Source organism: Equus quagga, chromosome 14 (assembly GCF_021613505.1).
Source record: "Equus quagga isolate Etosha38 chromosome 14, UCLA_HA_Equagga_1.0, whole genome shotgun sequence".
NCBI lineage: Eukaryota > Metazoa > Chordata > Mammalia > Perissodactyla > Equidae > Equus > Equus quagga.
The window spans coordinates 16,962,840-16,979,748 of NC_060280.1; the positions used below are offsets into that span (position 1 = coordinate 16,962,840).

The 16,909-nt window shown below is 39.8% G+C and overlaps 1 protein-coding gene across 3 annotated transcripts in view; it reads right to left on the reverse strand.

The window, feature by feature from the left end:
• Nucleotides 1–16,909, reverse strand: part of PARVA (parvin alpha) — a 146,530-nt gene that overhangs the window by 21,937 nt on the left and 107,684 nt on the right. For all 3 annotated transcript variants that reach the window (XM_046685190.1, XM_046685189.1, XM_046685191.1), the window contains 2 exons: nucleotides 7,754–7,894; nucleotides 1,517–1,632 (listed from right to left, as the gene is read on the reverse strand). In XM_046685190.1, the coding sequence (XP_046541146.1) occupies nucleotides 1,517–1,632; nucleotides 7,754–7,894 (257 nt within the window). The remainder of the gene's footprint in view (nucleotides 1–1,516; nucleotides 1,633–7,753; nucleotides 7,895–16,909) is intronic.

The window sequence follows — 16,909 nt, forward strand, 5'->3', positions numbered from 1 at the left end:
GGCCTATAATTGAGCTCAAAATAAGGCATGAGATGTGGGCTTGCAGGGTCCACTGTTTCAAAATAGGAGCCCCACCTCCCCTCCTGTTCAAATCTAGAATCATAGTTTTAAAAAATATAATGAAATGGATTCACACATTATTGATTGGTAAAAATAACACAGTAGAGATGGCCTGGATTCACTAGGAAGATGCATGGACCGGGATGCTATGGGCTGGCCACATAGCCATAGCAGACACGAAATGCTTAGCACCGTGCTTGACACAGCTGAGTGCTCAATAAATGAGGCCAATTCGTCCCTTTCAGTCAGCTGCACTTAGTGTCTGAACCACACACATTGACTATGGGCTTCTGATAGCCCCTCTGCTGCTTCTGTGTAGCCTTATCTCTTGAGAGACAGGGCCAAGGTGTCATATTCCTACCACAGACCCTTGACGTTCAGCAAGTTAAGTACCCAGAAGGTGTATAAGAAATACTTTTTCATCAGGGCGTAACTGAGCAACTGATTAAGCAGCACCCCCATGCCCTCCTCCCCTCCCATTAACTTCTGATCCTTGAAAGCTCAGCTCAAAGACCTTTTGTCCCAGAAAGTGGCTTGGCCTGGCCTGGCCAAGCAAGGCCTACCCAGACCTCATGGCTCTTTCTCACCAAGGGATGGCAGAGCTGCCATATTGTTCTCTCTTCTGGAACCCTGGATAACCCTGGATACCCAGCAAGCTGCTTATAAGAGGAATTCTCCCTTGCAGCATGTTTATTTGGAAAAGAACAGAAAGAAGCAAACAAAATGATGACCTTTTGCTAAGCGGGCATAAAGTTGGAAAATAAAATTAAATTTGAGCATCTAATGGGGTTAGGAGCAGAGTGAGATAGTCACGGGGCGAGAGCACACCCTCATTGTGGAAATTACACAGCCATATGTGAATGGAAATTCCATCCAACAATCTGGAAAAGATGACTTGAGATCCCAGCTGCACTTCTCCGGGCGGGTGAAAAGCAGCCGTGCCCTCAACACAGACACGGCCAGTCAGGGTCTCTCAAACACACAGGCACGCACGCATGCATGCCTCATGTGCACAGATATCCATCTCTTCCCAGTACCTGTGTATCATTTAACCAAAAAATGATGATTCTGCATGACTTTCAGGGCATACACACACACAGAGACATCTTCCCTCCAATCCTACTACACATGCTCACAAACACACACACCACACCCTCAAATACCCATCACACGGACACCCTCCTGACAAAGGCATGTAAAGCCCAGACACATGCCCACGCAGGGCCATCCCATACACAAGCACACACTCTTCCCCCCTTTGCACACATATCTGGGATAAGCCCCACGCACCAGAAAGCTCACTCACATGCCGTCCAACACAGAGCACAGCCAAAGACACTCAGCCTTCGTTCAGCTGTCCTTCCAATGAGCCCCACAGTGTGCCTTAGCTCTCACAGGAACTCAGCCTCCACACCTCTTTAAAGGGCATAGGTGTTTGCAGTGGTATCTCTCTTACCTGGACCACAACCACTTGGATGGAAACATGGTCTGGGAGGCGGATTGGTGCCCGGAAATACTGGGACAGAGCAACCAGCAGATGCAAGATGGCTACCAGGCTCTTGGCATGAACAGCTGAAAGAAAAGATGATTTAGAACTTAGAGAATCTTCTTCTAGGTTCTAGGCAGATATAAGCAGATATTCAAAGTGCAGCAGGACCATACCCAGTGCCCCTCTCATCCCACCCCTGTGGGTCAGGGGACACTCTTGGTCATCACAGGCCTTACCCTAGGCCCCCTCAGTCCTTGGCCGGGTCCCATGGATCTTCTTCTTGGGTCGTGTTATCGCTAGATTTCCAGTGTAGTACCTCTCCACTCTAACCCAAGGTTCCCACTGGGACCCTGACCATGGCTGAATTCTGAGCTCAGATCAGCCCTCTGCCACTCCATGTTCTTGTTGACTCTCTTCTAATACCATGAGCCCATCTGCTCTGCACCCCCTCTCACTTCCCATCTGACTGTGAACTCTTTGGGTTATAACCACCACCCTTGTCCCAAGGCTCTACACATGGCAGGCCCTCAACAAATGGACACTGAGCCACGAACACTGGACCCCTTTCTTTGTTCAGGGCTTTAAGATCCCCGGAGGAAGGTCTGAGAGACATCTAAAGGGCTTTGTTGCTTTCTTGAGTGCCATGTATGGTCAATGTACAAAATGCCTCTTGGGGAATAGCTGGGAGGAGACCTTCATGACCTAGTTGGCTTCTATAACTACCAAGCTATGTGCTGGATGTTAAGCTACTTAAGCTAGAGAAGGCTAGGCAACTGTTCAGGTTGAAGTTCTCACAGTAGATGAGAGGAGAAAAAGACTGTGACGTAATGGGGTTGACACAGGGTCAGGCAGGCGGGAGCTCGAGTTCCGACTTGACAACTCTACCATCTCTTTACTGCCTACATGACCCTGGGTAGGCTACTCAAGCCTCTGAGCCTCAATCTGCTCAACTTCACAAATGGGGCTAACAGTACCTATGCAGAAATACAGTTGTAAGAATTTCCAGAGATAATATAGGCAAAGCTCCCAGCACATAGCAGCTGCCTAGGAATGGCTGATATTTTTTATTAGAACTTATGAGAAAGTGCTTGGCACTTAGGCAATTAAACCACTACTTTCTCCCCTTTCTTTCTCAGAAAAGGGAAGATTCACCAGATACTTTACCTGCCTTCAAAGTCCTACCAGCCTCGTGGCTCTTCATTGCAGGGGGCATTTAAGGAAAGAACAAAAAATGCCCATTGTGTGTACTTAGCATGAACTGGGCCCATTATTGGGGTGTCACTCTGCCTGCCTAAGGATCAATGAGTCTGCTGCAACGGAAGCTTTGAAAAATCACTAGGAAAAGGAAATGATGCAGACATTCCTTAGGAACTCTTTACAGTTTCTCCTTATCATCACTACTTTAAAGAAGGCTTTCCACCGACCATGACCAGCAGTGCAATATCACCATTAAATGGCAGATGAACGGCTCCCATCTCCTAGCCTTCCAGAAGAAGGTTTCAGTTCTGGGCTTTTGGGCACTGTCAACTAGTTTCACCCTTAAAAAAGGCTCCTGGCATGGGACTGACCCACTGACATGGTGCGCTCACTGACAGAGGCAAAATCCAGCTCTGCTCCTCTGATCAGAAGTGCCACACCAGTGGTCCAGGCCCTGAGGCTTGTAAGGACATTTGCTACCTCTCCCTCTCTTAATGATAAAATATAATGCTGGAAAAGCTGTGCTCACAGAGGTTGTTCTTACACACTGATGACAGTGTCTGTTATTTCAACTGCCTTGGTAAAGCAATACAGAGCTATAGCATAAGCACCACACAGACGTCAGACTCTTTCAAGGAGAGCTCTGTCCTCCTGGGGAGTTTTTCAAAAGAAAGAATTATACAGTTACTCTCTTTCTCTCTCTCTCTCATACACACATATGCTACATGTTCAAAGATATTAATTATTGTGTAATATATTATCATTTTTTAAAAATTTGGGAAACACATATCCAATAGCAAGAGGGTGGTTTAGACCAGTGGCTTTCAAATTTTTTTTTTTATTATGCAGAGAAACCCTTTGTTTTAAAAGCCATGAGACAAAACTGATGAAAGAAGTACAAGCACTCTGGTTCCTGAGTCCCACCTACAGCCCCTCACAGCTGCTGTTCTTCTCATCAAGGATGTCTGAGTTTTCCCTTGCAAATCTTTAAGTTGGGCCAAGCATGGTTTAATAGTGTCTGCTTTAATAAATTATGGTATGCCTAGAGAATGGAATAGTTCGCATGCATTGAAAATCATTGTTAAAAGAACCGGAAATCAGCAATTCTAAAAGTCCCATGCACCCCTATGTTCATTGCAGCATTATTTACAATAGCCAAGATGTGGAAGCAACCTAAGTGCCCATCAACTGATGATTGGATAAAGAAGATGTGGTATATACATACAATGGAATATTACTCAGCCATAAAAAAGGATAAAATCGTCCCATTCACAACAACATGGTTGGACCTTGAGGGAATTATGTTAAGTGAAATAAGCCAGACAGAGAAAGACAATCTCTGTATCACTCTACTCATATGTAGAAGCTAGACATATAGACAAAGAGAATTGATTGGTGGTTATCAGGGGAAAGGAGGGGTGGGAGGTGGGCACAAAGGGTGAAGTGGTGCACCTACAACACGACTGACAATGTACAAGTGAAATTTCACAAGGTTGTAAACTATCATAATCTCAATAAAAAGTTAAAAAAAGACAATGTAGCTATAAATATTAATAATGTAATGTTAAAGAGAAACAATAGAAATAATATAAATATACATATGGATGGATATGCACATGTGTATAAATACTTGTACATGCGTGTTTATGTACATACATATACATCTATGTATACACACATGCTCACATACACACATGCACACATATGGATGCACACACATGCATGCACACAAGCATGTACTTGTGGCCAAGGCTTGGAAAGAAATATAAAAAAAAAATGAAAATAGTTATTCTAGAGCGGAAAGATGTTTTTTTTTTTCCTATCTCAAAATTTTCTTTAGAATAAAGATATGTTATCTCTTCAGTTAAGAAAAATTCTAACAACTTTTGCATATTTGGGTACCCTCCTCCCGCCATCTCTCAACATGTCTCCTGGGAGTTTTCTCCCTGATGCTAGACAGAAGCCAGGGCCTCTGTGCTCCTGTGCTCAAGTCAGGATGGAAACGTGCAGAATGAGAGCAGGGCCAAGACTCGGAAGCGTCACCCTAGGGCTGGAAAACCGTTTCAAAGGAGCTGCCAAGTTAGAAACAATCCTCCCAACGTGAATCGTGGTAGAAACAGAAATTGGCATAATTATTTTGGAGACAACTTGACAGTATGTATTATGACCTTAAAATTGTACATATCCTTTGGCCCTAAAACGACCACTCCTAGGTATCTATCCTAAAGAAGTAATTATGGTACACCCATACTATGTCATATTGTACAATAAAAGTGACATATAGAAGAATATTTAATGATGTGTAAAGACATCTTCTAAACAACATATACAGGTTGATCTCATTTTTCTAAAAGTAAATATGTATATTTTACATATAAAGTATGTCTACACATTTTATTTATTTATGGATCTATTTATTTCTCATAAGCATACACACACACGACTTGAAGGTTGACAATGCCTGTCTCTGGCTGGGCAGCTTACGGGGGCGGAATGTGTAGGCTTAGCGCCCACAGGCCACGCAGTCAGACTCCCTGGGTCTCAGCCCTGGCTCCACCACTTACTACCTGTGTGACCTTGGACAGTGACACTCCTTTAGCAAATACTACTGTGCTTAGTATGTGCCAGCTACTCTTCCAGGTTCTAGGGCTAGTGAAGAGACAATCCCTGCCCTCATGAAGCTTGCATTCATTGTTTCTTAACCTCTCCATGTCTTGATTTTCCCATCTGTAAAACGAGGATAATAGGATTCCTACGTCAGATGGTTGAGTGCTGAGTACAAGGATCAAAATGTGTAAAGTGTTTAGAATAGTACAAGGGATACAGTAAGCGTCATAAATACATTAGATGTTATTTAAATCTCTTTTAATTTATCTGTATTTCCCAAATTTTCAATGATAACAATTATTATTGTGAATAAAAAAAAGAGAAAGGAAGAATTCCCTAAAGTCCTGGATCGAGGACCTTGGTGAGTCAGCAGCTGTCCCGGCCACCTGTATCCTGATGAGCAAGATGACGCCACGTCCTCAGCAGCAGCCAGGGAAGATAGCTCAGAGAGGAGTGGTCGGAGCCTCCCCAGGAGTGGGGCCTGCCACATTCCCTATAAACCACTGCCTTGTAAACAGGCCCAGTGCTTCTCAAAGCCCGGAGGCATTGCAAGGAGCTGGCCACCAAGATAATCATTCCCTCTGACCTAGAAATTCATCTGAGTTCTGGAAATCTATCTGCCGGGAATAATTTGAGAGAAGCAAAAAGAGATACAACCTAAGACATTCAACTTCGTACTACCTGATATTAGCAGTAGGCTGGCAGACATCCTAAAAGGATGAACGTCAACAAAGGGTTTAAGTTATCTATGGGTTATCTACCCCATGAGACAGAGCAGCTACCAAAAATTATAACTACGAAGACTACATGGGAATACAGAAGATATGTATAATACAATATGAGAAAGTAACAAAACACAAGAGTGTGTATGACTTCATCAAGTAAAAATATGCACTGATATGGACAGTAGTGAGCAAAAAACAAAAATAGCCAGAGAAGAGTGGTAATATGAGTGATTATTTTACTCATACGCATTTTCCTACAAAAATGAAAGTGAACATGAACCAAAACCAAATCATTCAAAGCCATTGAAGACAGTGGTCCTGGTGTGGCTTTAAAAATTCCATTCTTCTATCTCAGTCTTTCCCAAACAGGGTTCCACGATAAGTTAAAACACGTTTTGTTTTGTTGTGTTTGGAGGGTTACATGGAGATGGCCCATATTCATCAAAGGAGTGGGAAATAGAGTCAAACACCATTCAGCAGGGGACTTCATTAGAGGACTTTAGTGCTTATGACGATTGAGGATTTCCAAAATGCAGATCCAGTTCCCAAACTAGAGATCAAGCCTCTTTTCTCTCCCCCACTGAACACTCTGCGCATTCCTGGGACATGGGACAGCATCTGGGGCCCAGAGCCCTGGTCTCCCCGCCTCCCGTGCTCAGGTGTCTCCCCCTGCCCGACACAGGATGTCTGTGCCCAGCGCCGTGCAAGGTAGCTGGTCACGCTGTGCAAAGGTGTAATTCTCCTAAAGCGGGTACTTGGCGTCCGGCCTCCAATGTCGGATGTTAGAAACCTGCTGAAGAGATAGTCGCTCGCAGCTACTGGGGCCCTACAATGACGGGCGAAGATTCCCTTTTCTTTCCCGAGTTTGAAAGGTGTTTTTTTTCGGGGGTTGGGGGTTCTGTGGAGATGTGCATTTTAAGTTGTACAAGTTGGATGCAGTAAGGTATAGTACTTAACTTTTTAATACTTAAGGGCAAAACCATAACCTAAATCCATAGTTTTATCAGTTACAAAGAACAAAGCAACTTTGGACTTCCCGTGGGAAATATGTTGTTGCTGCTGGATTCACCCAATCTGCTGATTTGACGTTGATTCTGACACGGACTCATTGAGTCCCATTAGACCCAGGCCCTTGAGACAGCATATGAATGAACCGTTTATACTTTCTGAGTCCCTTGAGCTGTATTAGCTGTGAAAACCTGCATTTTGAAATACAGTGCCTACAATCTTAGTCATATCTTTGCTCCTTCTGGAAAATAAGTGGGTGAGAGCAAGGGTGTGGGTTTTGGAACAGAGCCAATCCTTGCCCCCCAGCTTCTCAGCTGCCCCAACGTAGGGATCTCCGCTTCCTGAAGCCTCCACAAGCTGGAGACAACAGCTTTCTCAAAAGGTTGTGCTGGGATTCTGAAGTAGCTCAGTGAATATCAGTTTCCCTCCCCTTCCAACCTCTACAGACAGCCTTTTACAGAAAGGCACACTGGATTTCGACATTTTGCTATTTTCCCCAACAGTGTGCATGACAAGTTTTCGTTCCGAGGAAGGGCACCTCACACTCAAAGATAAATGGGTTTGCACGCACCCAGGGCCTGCCAGCTTACTGGTGGCTTCATGGGGAAACCCCATGGTAGGGACACAGGCGTCACTTAACAGTCTCACTTCCCTTTGTAAAACTCACAGTCCACATTCCACTTGATGCTCCTGGGAGGAAGTTTCAGGGTCTCGTTGATCTTCTCCAACACAGTCTGCAGCTTTTGCTTCTGAGCAATCTCTGACTGGGTGACCTCGGCAACGTTCAGCTTCTCGCTCTCAAGCTTCTCTGGGGTGAGAAGGGAAAAGAGACCAGCTGTTATCTTCAGCCACAGACAACCCTAACTCACGCACTCATTTATTCACTCACCCATACGCACGCTCTCACACATTCACTCACTCGCTCAACAAATCTATACTGAGCACCTATAACGTGAGGGACACTGTGCTCCCCGCCCTTGTCCGATGGTGGCACTGGCAGCGCCAGTTTTGTGAAGACCTCATGATTGTGTCTTGAATCTCCAAATTATAAGATCCCGACTGCAGAAGTGGGGCCTTTAACCCAGCCTGTCACAATTTGAACTCTGTTCTGTCATTCTGGGTTTTTCTCTCTTCTTTTCAACTCTGCCTTCTCCAAGGTCATTTCTGTGCCCCACTTGGAATGCCTTTCATGCTTCCCCTGGGCAGCGGTCAAGTCCTTATCTAAGGCATTTTGTACATTCCTGCAGTACAATACATGTCATGCCAGATCACGTTTATCTGTTTTAAGCACCTTCTTTTCTTTTAAACCCACCTGGAAGGTAACTTGTTTCATGTGTCCTATTTCATCAATTCGAAGGTGCACATTTTTTCCACATTTTAACATCCCTGAAATCAGGTTGTGTCTTAAAATTGATGGCATCCTACAACTGCCGTCACCCAGGGGGAAGAAAGAAGTCATCACTGCTTCCCTGTGCGTGAACTTGGTCACAGCTCTTCGTAGTGAGGTCACTTCCATGTCTCAGTATGCCTACTTGAACACTTTCAAAGAGCGGAAAGTCCAAATTCTAAGCAATCAGAAAGCACTGGGTAACAGTTTAATTGAAGTGTTTTTTCTTTTTCTGAGTGGCACTTACATAAGGATGTGTTTTAAAATCAGTGGTTCTTGTTGCAACGACACAACCCCTTGACACTTAAAGGCAAAAAAGTGTCTAATCATTTTTTAGTCTAGATTTACATTTTTACCTCTTAAAAAGAACAACTTTGGATTTCCAAAGGGAAACATGTTGTCTGCTATTGGATCCACCTAATTCACTTTCCGCAACTCATGCAAGGATTGATAGGACTCTGAGACATGTTTAAAACGTCTTTTCTCCCCATTTTTAAGGGTTGCTTACATTATTTATTTTATTTTTCAATAGTTGTAGCTTATCCAAGTTAAATGCGCCTTGGGTAAGTCTTTGCAGATGAGGTTGCCAGACAAGGAATTTCTGCAGGTTCGATGGATTTTGGAATTCTTTTCCGAACCTTCATAGGATGGTCTCCAGCTGTTCTTATCTGTGATGGCCTGAATGTTAATCTCTCTCTTCCCTTTAGTTGCTTGAGGCCATCATTCTTTATTTCTAAAGTTCAGGGATTTAACAAGCATATATCTAAATGTTTTCCTCTTGAATGTCAAACCTTGAAGAGACCCTGTGTGCCTTTTCCATTCTTAGGCTGTGAATTCGTATCTTGGATCCTTTCCTACTGAAGATATGACAAGTTGTTGTCATCTTACATTGCAATTACAATTTTGGTAGTTTGGTAGAGGCTGGGCCCAAACTCTAGGTTCAGGAAACTTCTGAAGCCTTATCTTGGCTCAGAGGAAAAGACTGCTGAGATACATTAGTGACAACTGTCTCAGGAGTGGGCTGGGGAGGTGAGGATGGAAGGAGTGGGAGCAGGAGGAACACTTTTTTTGCTAGCCCTGTTGTATTATATCATTGCCCATGAATTTTCATATGTATAATTTTCTTCTGACACTGGACTTCTTAGAATGAATAGCGTGGGTCTCTGTATCTGTTTTCTAGGTCAATATGTTTTTGTTGCACTGATGTCCATTTTGTTCTCATTTTTTAAAAATGCATTTTACACATTACCTACTGGAACGCTCACTGTTTCTCTGTTTTCACCAATATTTTTAAGTAGTCCATGATACTAAAATTATAAGCCATTCTTCCTAAAATTAAAAAAAAATTCTGTTTTTTTAGCATCTGGCGTTGCTTATTCAGAAGAGTTTTTATGGCTTTGCTTTATTTTATTTTTTTTTTGCATTACTAATTCTTTAGAAAACGTAATTCTGCTTTACTTTTTTCACTTTGGTTAGTATGCTTTGGATTTATCTTCTTATAATGTTTTGTTGTTGGACATTTTATTTTAGGCATTGACATTGGTGTCACGTAGATTTGAGTAGAGAGAATATCTTGAAGTACCCCTTATTAACAATTTTAGGTGCATCTCTTCATGCTCATAAGACACACACAACAGAAAGAGGTTTTTTTCTGTCTGTCTCCGTTAACGAAAGCGAGATTACAGTTTGCACATTTTTCTGCTACTGCTTTTTTTTTCCATTCAAACATATATCATGAGTATCTTTCTATGTCACTACATATGGGTATAACTATTTATTTATTTTTTTACCTTTTGACCACTTTCGCCCATTTTTGTCCATTCCCCCAAACTTCTCTGGCAACCACTAACCTGTTCTCTGTATTTATGAGCAAGTTTTTTGTTTGTTTTTAGATTCAACATATAAGTGAAATCATAAAGTATTTGTCTTTCTCTGTCTGTCTTATTTCACTTAGCAAATGCCCTCAAGGTCCATCCATATTGTCACAAAGGGCAAGATTTCCTTCTTTCTTGTGTCTGAGTAATGTTTCATTGTGTATATATATCACATCTTCTTTATCCGTTCATCTATTGATGGACACTTGGGTTGTTTCTATACCTTGGCTATTGTGAATAATGCTGCAGTGAACATGAAGGTGCAGATTCAAGCCAATGGTTTTGTTTTCTTTGGATAAACTCCCAGAAGTGGAACTGCTGGATCATATGGAGGTTCCTCAAAATATTAAAAATAGAACTACCATATTGTTTTCCATAGTGGCTGCATCAATTTACATTCCCACCAACCGTGCACAAGGGTTCCCTTTTCTCCACATCTTCACGAACACTTGTTATTTCTTATCTTTCTGATAATAGCCATTCTAATAGTGCAAGGTGATATCTCATTGTAGGTTTGATTTGCATTTCCTTAACAATCAGTGATGTTGATCATCTTTTCATGTACCTGTTGGCCATCTGTATATCTTCTTTGGAAAAGTTCTCAGATCCTCTACCCATTTTTAAAGCAAATTGTTTTTTTTTGCTATTCAGTTGCATGAGTTCTGTATGTATTTTGGAATATTAACCCCTTATCAGATATATGATTTGCAAATATTTTCCTCCATTCAGTAAGTTGCCTTTTCATTTTGTTGGTTTCCTTTGCTGTTTAGAAGCTTTTTAGTTTGATGTGGTCGCACTTGTTTACTTTTGCTTCTAGTGTCAAATCCAAAAAATCATCACCAATACAGCTTACTGCCTATGTTTTCTTCTAGGACTTTCAACGTTTCAGGTCTTATGTTTGAGTCTAAGATAAGCTGGTGTAAGATAGTGGTCCAGTTTCATTCTTTTGCATGTGGTTGTCCAGTTTTCCCAATACCACTTATTGAAGAGACTGTATATTCTTGGCTCCTTTTCCATAAATTAATTGATCCTATACTCATGGGTTTATTTCTGGGCTCTCTACTCTGCTCCAGTGATCTATGTGTCTGTTTGTATGCCAATACCATACTGTTTTGACTACGATAGCTTTGTAATATGGTTTGAAATCAGAGAGTGTGTTGCCTCCAGCTTTGTTCTTTTTTCTCAAGATTGATTTGCTTATTTAGAGTGTTCTATGATTCTATACAAACTTTAGGATTGTTTGTTTTATTTCTGTGAAAAATGCCATTGGAATTTCGACAGGAATTGCACTGAATCTGTAGATTGCTTTTGGTAGTATGAACTTTTAACAATATTAATTCTTCCGATTCATGAGCATGAAATATCTTTCCATGTATTCGTCTTCTTCAATTTCTTTTGTCAGTGTCTTATAGTTTTCAGTGTACAGGTCCTTCACCTCCTTGGTTAAACTGATTCCTTGGTATTTTATTCTTTTTGATGCAATTGTACATGGGATTATTTTCTTAATTTTTCTTTCTGTTGGCTTGTTACTTAGTATATAGAAATACAAAGGATTTTTTAAATATTGATTTTTTTTGTATCCTAAAACTTTACTGAATTCCTTTATTAGTTGTAACAGGTTTTTTTGATGGAGTCTTTAGGGTTTTCCATATACAATATCATGCTGTCTGCAAATAATCACTTTTTACCTCTTCCTTTCCAATTAGGATGCCTTTTCTTTCTTTTTCTTGCCTAACTGCTCTGGCTAGGACTTAATACTATGTTTAACAAAAGTGGTGAAAGTGGGTATCCTTGTGTTTTTCCTGATCTTCGAGGAAAAGCTTTCAGCGTTTTACTGTTGAGTACGACGATAGCTGTGGGCTTGTCACATACGGGCTTTATTATGTTGAGGTATATTCCCTCTTTTCCCACTTTGTTGAGAGTTTTAATCATAAACGAATGCTGAATTTTGTCACATGCTTTTTCTGCATCTATTGAGATGATCATATGATTTTTATCCTTCATTTTGTTAATGTGGTGTATCACATTGATTGATTTGCGGATGTTGAACTATTCTTGCATCCCTGAATAAATCCCACTTGTTTGTGATGTATGATCCTTTTAATGTATTGTTATTTTCAGTTTGCTAAAATTTTGCTGAGGATTTGCGCATTTATGTTCATCAGGCATATTCACTTGTAGTTTTCATGTGGCTTCTTTGTCTGGTTTTGGTATTAGGGTAATACTGGTCTTGTAAAATGAGCTTGGAAGTGTTTCCTCATCTTTTATTTTTTGGAAGAGTTTGAGATGGATTGGTATTAATTCTTCCTTAAATGTTTGGTAGAATTTACCAGTGAAGGACTCTTGTTTGTTGGGAGGTTTTTGATTACTGATTCAATCTCCTTACTACTACCCAGTCTGCTCAGATTTTCTGTTTCTTCACAATTCAGTCCTGGTAAGCTGCATGTTTCAGGAATTTATCCACTTCTAGGTTGTCCAATTTGTTGACATATAATTATTCACAGTAGCCTCTTAGGATCCTTTGTATTTCTGAGGTACCAGTTATAACATCTCCTCTTTCATTTCTGATTTTATTTCAGTCCTCTCTTTTTTTCTTGATGACTATAGCTAAAGGTTTGTCAATTTTGCTTATCTTTTCAAAAAACCAGCTCTTAGTTTCACTGATCTTTTCTATTACCTCTCTAGTTCCTATACGATACATGTCTCATTCAAACAGACGTCATGAGTATCTTTCTACGTCAATACATATCAACATAACTCATTTTTTTAAACTGCATAATATACTATAGGACTTATAACTTATTCAACCATTCCCCAGTAGATATGTAGTCAGAGTATATCTCACTTCTTTTCCTATTTGTAATAAAGTTGCAATAAACATCCTCTGTGTGTATGTGTGTATTACCAACAGATTATTGCTGATAAAAAGAAAAGCTATTTCCTTAAAGATTTTCTTCTTGAATATAGTCATCTTACCAAACCCCCTTATTAGTTCTAGTATTGTTTATCTGAGTCTTTAGCATTCTCTAGGTATGCAAATAAGCTAAGACATGGTTATCTCTATTTTCTAAACTTATATTATTTCAATTTTATGACATTTTAAAACAAAAGATTTATTTGAGAACCTCTTCTGCAATTCCTACCCCCTACTTTATTTTAAAAATATTCACCCCTTAAGATTTAAGAGATCCACTCGAATATTCCTATAGTTAAATAGTAATTTCACTCAGTGTTGCTAAGGATTTAAAGATAATTTCTTTTTCAAGACTCCTAGTTTTCCTCTTTTGTTCTTTATTGGGCTAATTTCAGCTAGCTCTATGAAAATTTTCTATTGCTGAAATTTTATCCTTCCAGGAAATAGTTTGCCGTATGTTTCCATAGTGCTGCAAACTGTTCATAGTTAGTTTAACTTCCTATAAAGTAGTAGGCATAATTTAGAAATAGGATGCTATTTAGAAAATTTTCTCAGTAGGGTTATTTTGTGAATCTTTCAGCTCTTTTTGAAGTTAGCACCCAAATATGCCTTGGGGGAGATTATTTTTAGAAAACAATGAAACACTATTCAAAATGTTCTGAAGTATCAAGACAGGGCAGAATAAACTCAATTACTCTGAATGGTAGAAGAATTGATATGTTCTAACAAACACAGTTGCCATAAATATTATACTATATTAATGTAAACACCCTTCAAAGAATTAGCATATATAAAATACTTTTTCCAGTATGAACGATTCCTGAGTTATTATATTTTTCTTTCCAAACTTATAGGGAGGGTTAGTTAATAAAATTTTTTTTACTGCATCATAGAGAATTTGGTCTGTAAAATAATTTGTTGAGACTCACTTTGTGTCATCAAGTTTCTTTTCCTTTTTTTTAAAGATTGGCACCTGAGCTAACATCTGTTGCCAGTCTTTTTTTCTGTTTTTCTTCTCCTCAAAGTGCCCGAGTACATAGTTGTATATTCTAGTTGTAGGTCCTTCTGGCTATGCTACATGGGACGCCGCCTTAGCATGGCTCGATGAGAGATGCTAGGTCTGCGCCAAGGATCCAAACTGGCAAAACCCTGGGCTGCCAAAGGGGAGCGCACGAACTTAACCACTCGGCCACGGGGCTGGGCCCTCATTTTCCTTCTTCCTAGAGCACATCTGTTAGAATTCCTTAGTGACGGTCTGTTGGTAGTAAGCCCTCTCAGTTTGTTTGCTTAAAATGCCTTCATTTTCTCTTCATTTTTCAAAAAATAGGGGTTTTTTATGGGTATAAACTTATAAGTTGACGATTTTTTCCTGTACTTTGAAGATTTCATTTCAATATCTTTTGGCTTTTATTGTTCCTGATGAAAGACAGTTTTCAGTTTGTTGTTCTTTTATAGGTAATCTATCTTTTCTCTCTGCTTTTACTCATTTCTTTGTCTTCAGTGTTCTTAGGTTTCATTATAAAGTGTGTAACTATAGATTTCTTGTTATTTATCCTGTTTAGGATTCCCTGAGCTTCCTGAATTGGAGAAGTCATATCTTTCATCAATTCTAGAGAATTCTCATTCACTATGTCTTTAAATGTTGCAATACTCCATTCTTTTCCTCTTCTCCTGTTAGAATTCCAATTAGTCATATGTTGGATCTTTGTAGAATAATCTCTATGTCTTCTAATTTTCTTTCTTATTTTCCACACTGTTGTTGTCTCTCTATGTTGCATTCTGGGTAATTTCTTCAGTGCCATCTTCCAGTTCACCAATTCCCTCATCGGCTATGTCTAATCCATTGACGTTTCTAATTGCATTATTACATTTTTTCATTTCTAGAAGTTTTACTGGTTTGCTTTCACATCTACCTGTCCGATTTTGATAGTTACATATGCTTTTATCATCCTTTCAATAGTCTTTTTAAACTTTTATTTTGACATATTAAACATATTTTATATTCCATAACTATTCATTTGCTAGTATCTATAGCATTTGTGGGATGAATCTACAGTTTGCTGTTTCTGTCGATGCTCATGGTGGCTTGTTTCTCATGTGTTTGGTGTTTTATGATTTTGAGCTCATTTTTCTTGGAATTTTATCTCTGGGAGTTCTTTGTGGCCTACGGTTAAAGTTCATTCCTCTAAAAGAACATATGTTCGCTTCTGCCTTGGGGAGCACTAGTAACCTGGGACCACTTTTAACTACATTTTCAGTTTGGGGCTTTTAAAGCCAAATAAGTAGTGTGAATCCTACCCCTAAATCTGTGTGAGTACAGACATCTGATAAGGAATTATCAATGGCAGACTTTTTCTTTTATCTGTTCCACTCATATCCAAGGCTGAGACAGACATTTATCATCACTGCCTCTCTCTATGGGACAAGATTTTCTAGTTTACCTACTGAAAGTGTTGCTCTTCAGAGACCCTGGCTTTATTCAGGGGTCTCTGATCCAACCCCCTTTCCTGCTGAGACTCCACTTAGGCTTTGTCTGTTGATCCTATATGTGTGACCCATTACATCTCAGGCTATTGGCCATTAGGAATTAACATGTATCTCGCTGGATTTACACTTCCTTGTTTTTGGCATCAGAAGAATTTCCCTCCTTTCCATACCAGTTTAGCCATGCAGTATGAAAACATATTTTAAAGGTTTGTCTAGATTTTTAAAGCATGCAATACCAAGACGATCTGCCTGAACCTCTAGTTAGCCATAATGTTGAACAGGAAAACCTATTTTCTCACCTTATTATATCAACTAGTACACCCAAAACACTGATAATGGTGGTGACAGCCATCATTTCTGACTTGTTCCTAATACCATATCTTTGATGTTTCACTATTTAATATGTTCACTGTTAGGTTTCGTATAATGGTCTTTATTATATTTAGATTGTTTCCTTTTCTATCTATTTCATTTGAGATAGCTGTTGAAATGTATCAAGTATTATTTGACACATACTAATAGATTAATTCAGTTTTGCTACTGAAATTTACATATGCACCCTACCACTTTTTATAAGATTGATAATATGCAAACATGGAAAAAATTGAAGTTGTGAAAATTAAGTCCCCTCTTTCCATTGTAGTCCCAAGTTCCCCAGTCCCAGTCTATAATGACAGTTTATTGTGATTATTACCAGAGGTTATTCTCCACATACTCAAGCAATAGATGTGCCCCTTAACACACAGTTCTGCATCACACTTTTTGTTTTACTTAGTAAGACATTTTAGAGAGCTTTTCTACTACTTAAAAACAAAAGAATAACAGCAAAAAGACTTTCATCCAGTTTTTGAGTTTTTCAGAGACTAGAAAATGCCTCCTTCCGTATAAGAATAGCAGTGTATACATTATCTTCAACTATCCTAGAATCAACGATGGCTATAGCAGGAAGACCTTAGAGCAGTGCTGTCCCAAAGAACTTTCTTCTATGATGGAAGTGCTCATTTCTCCACTATCCAATATGGTAGCCACTAGACACGTTTGGCTGTTGAGCACTTGAAATGTAGCTGGTGTGACTAAGTAGATGAACTTTTAATTTTAATTACTTCTAATAGCTGCACGTGGTTAGTGGGTACTGTATCGGACAGCTCAGCTGTAAGGTAG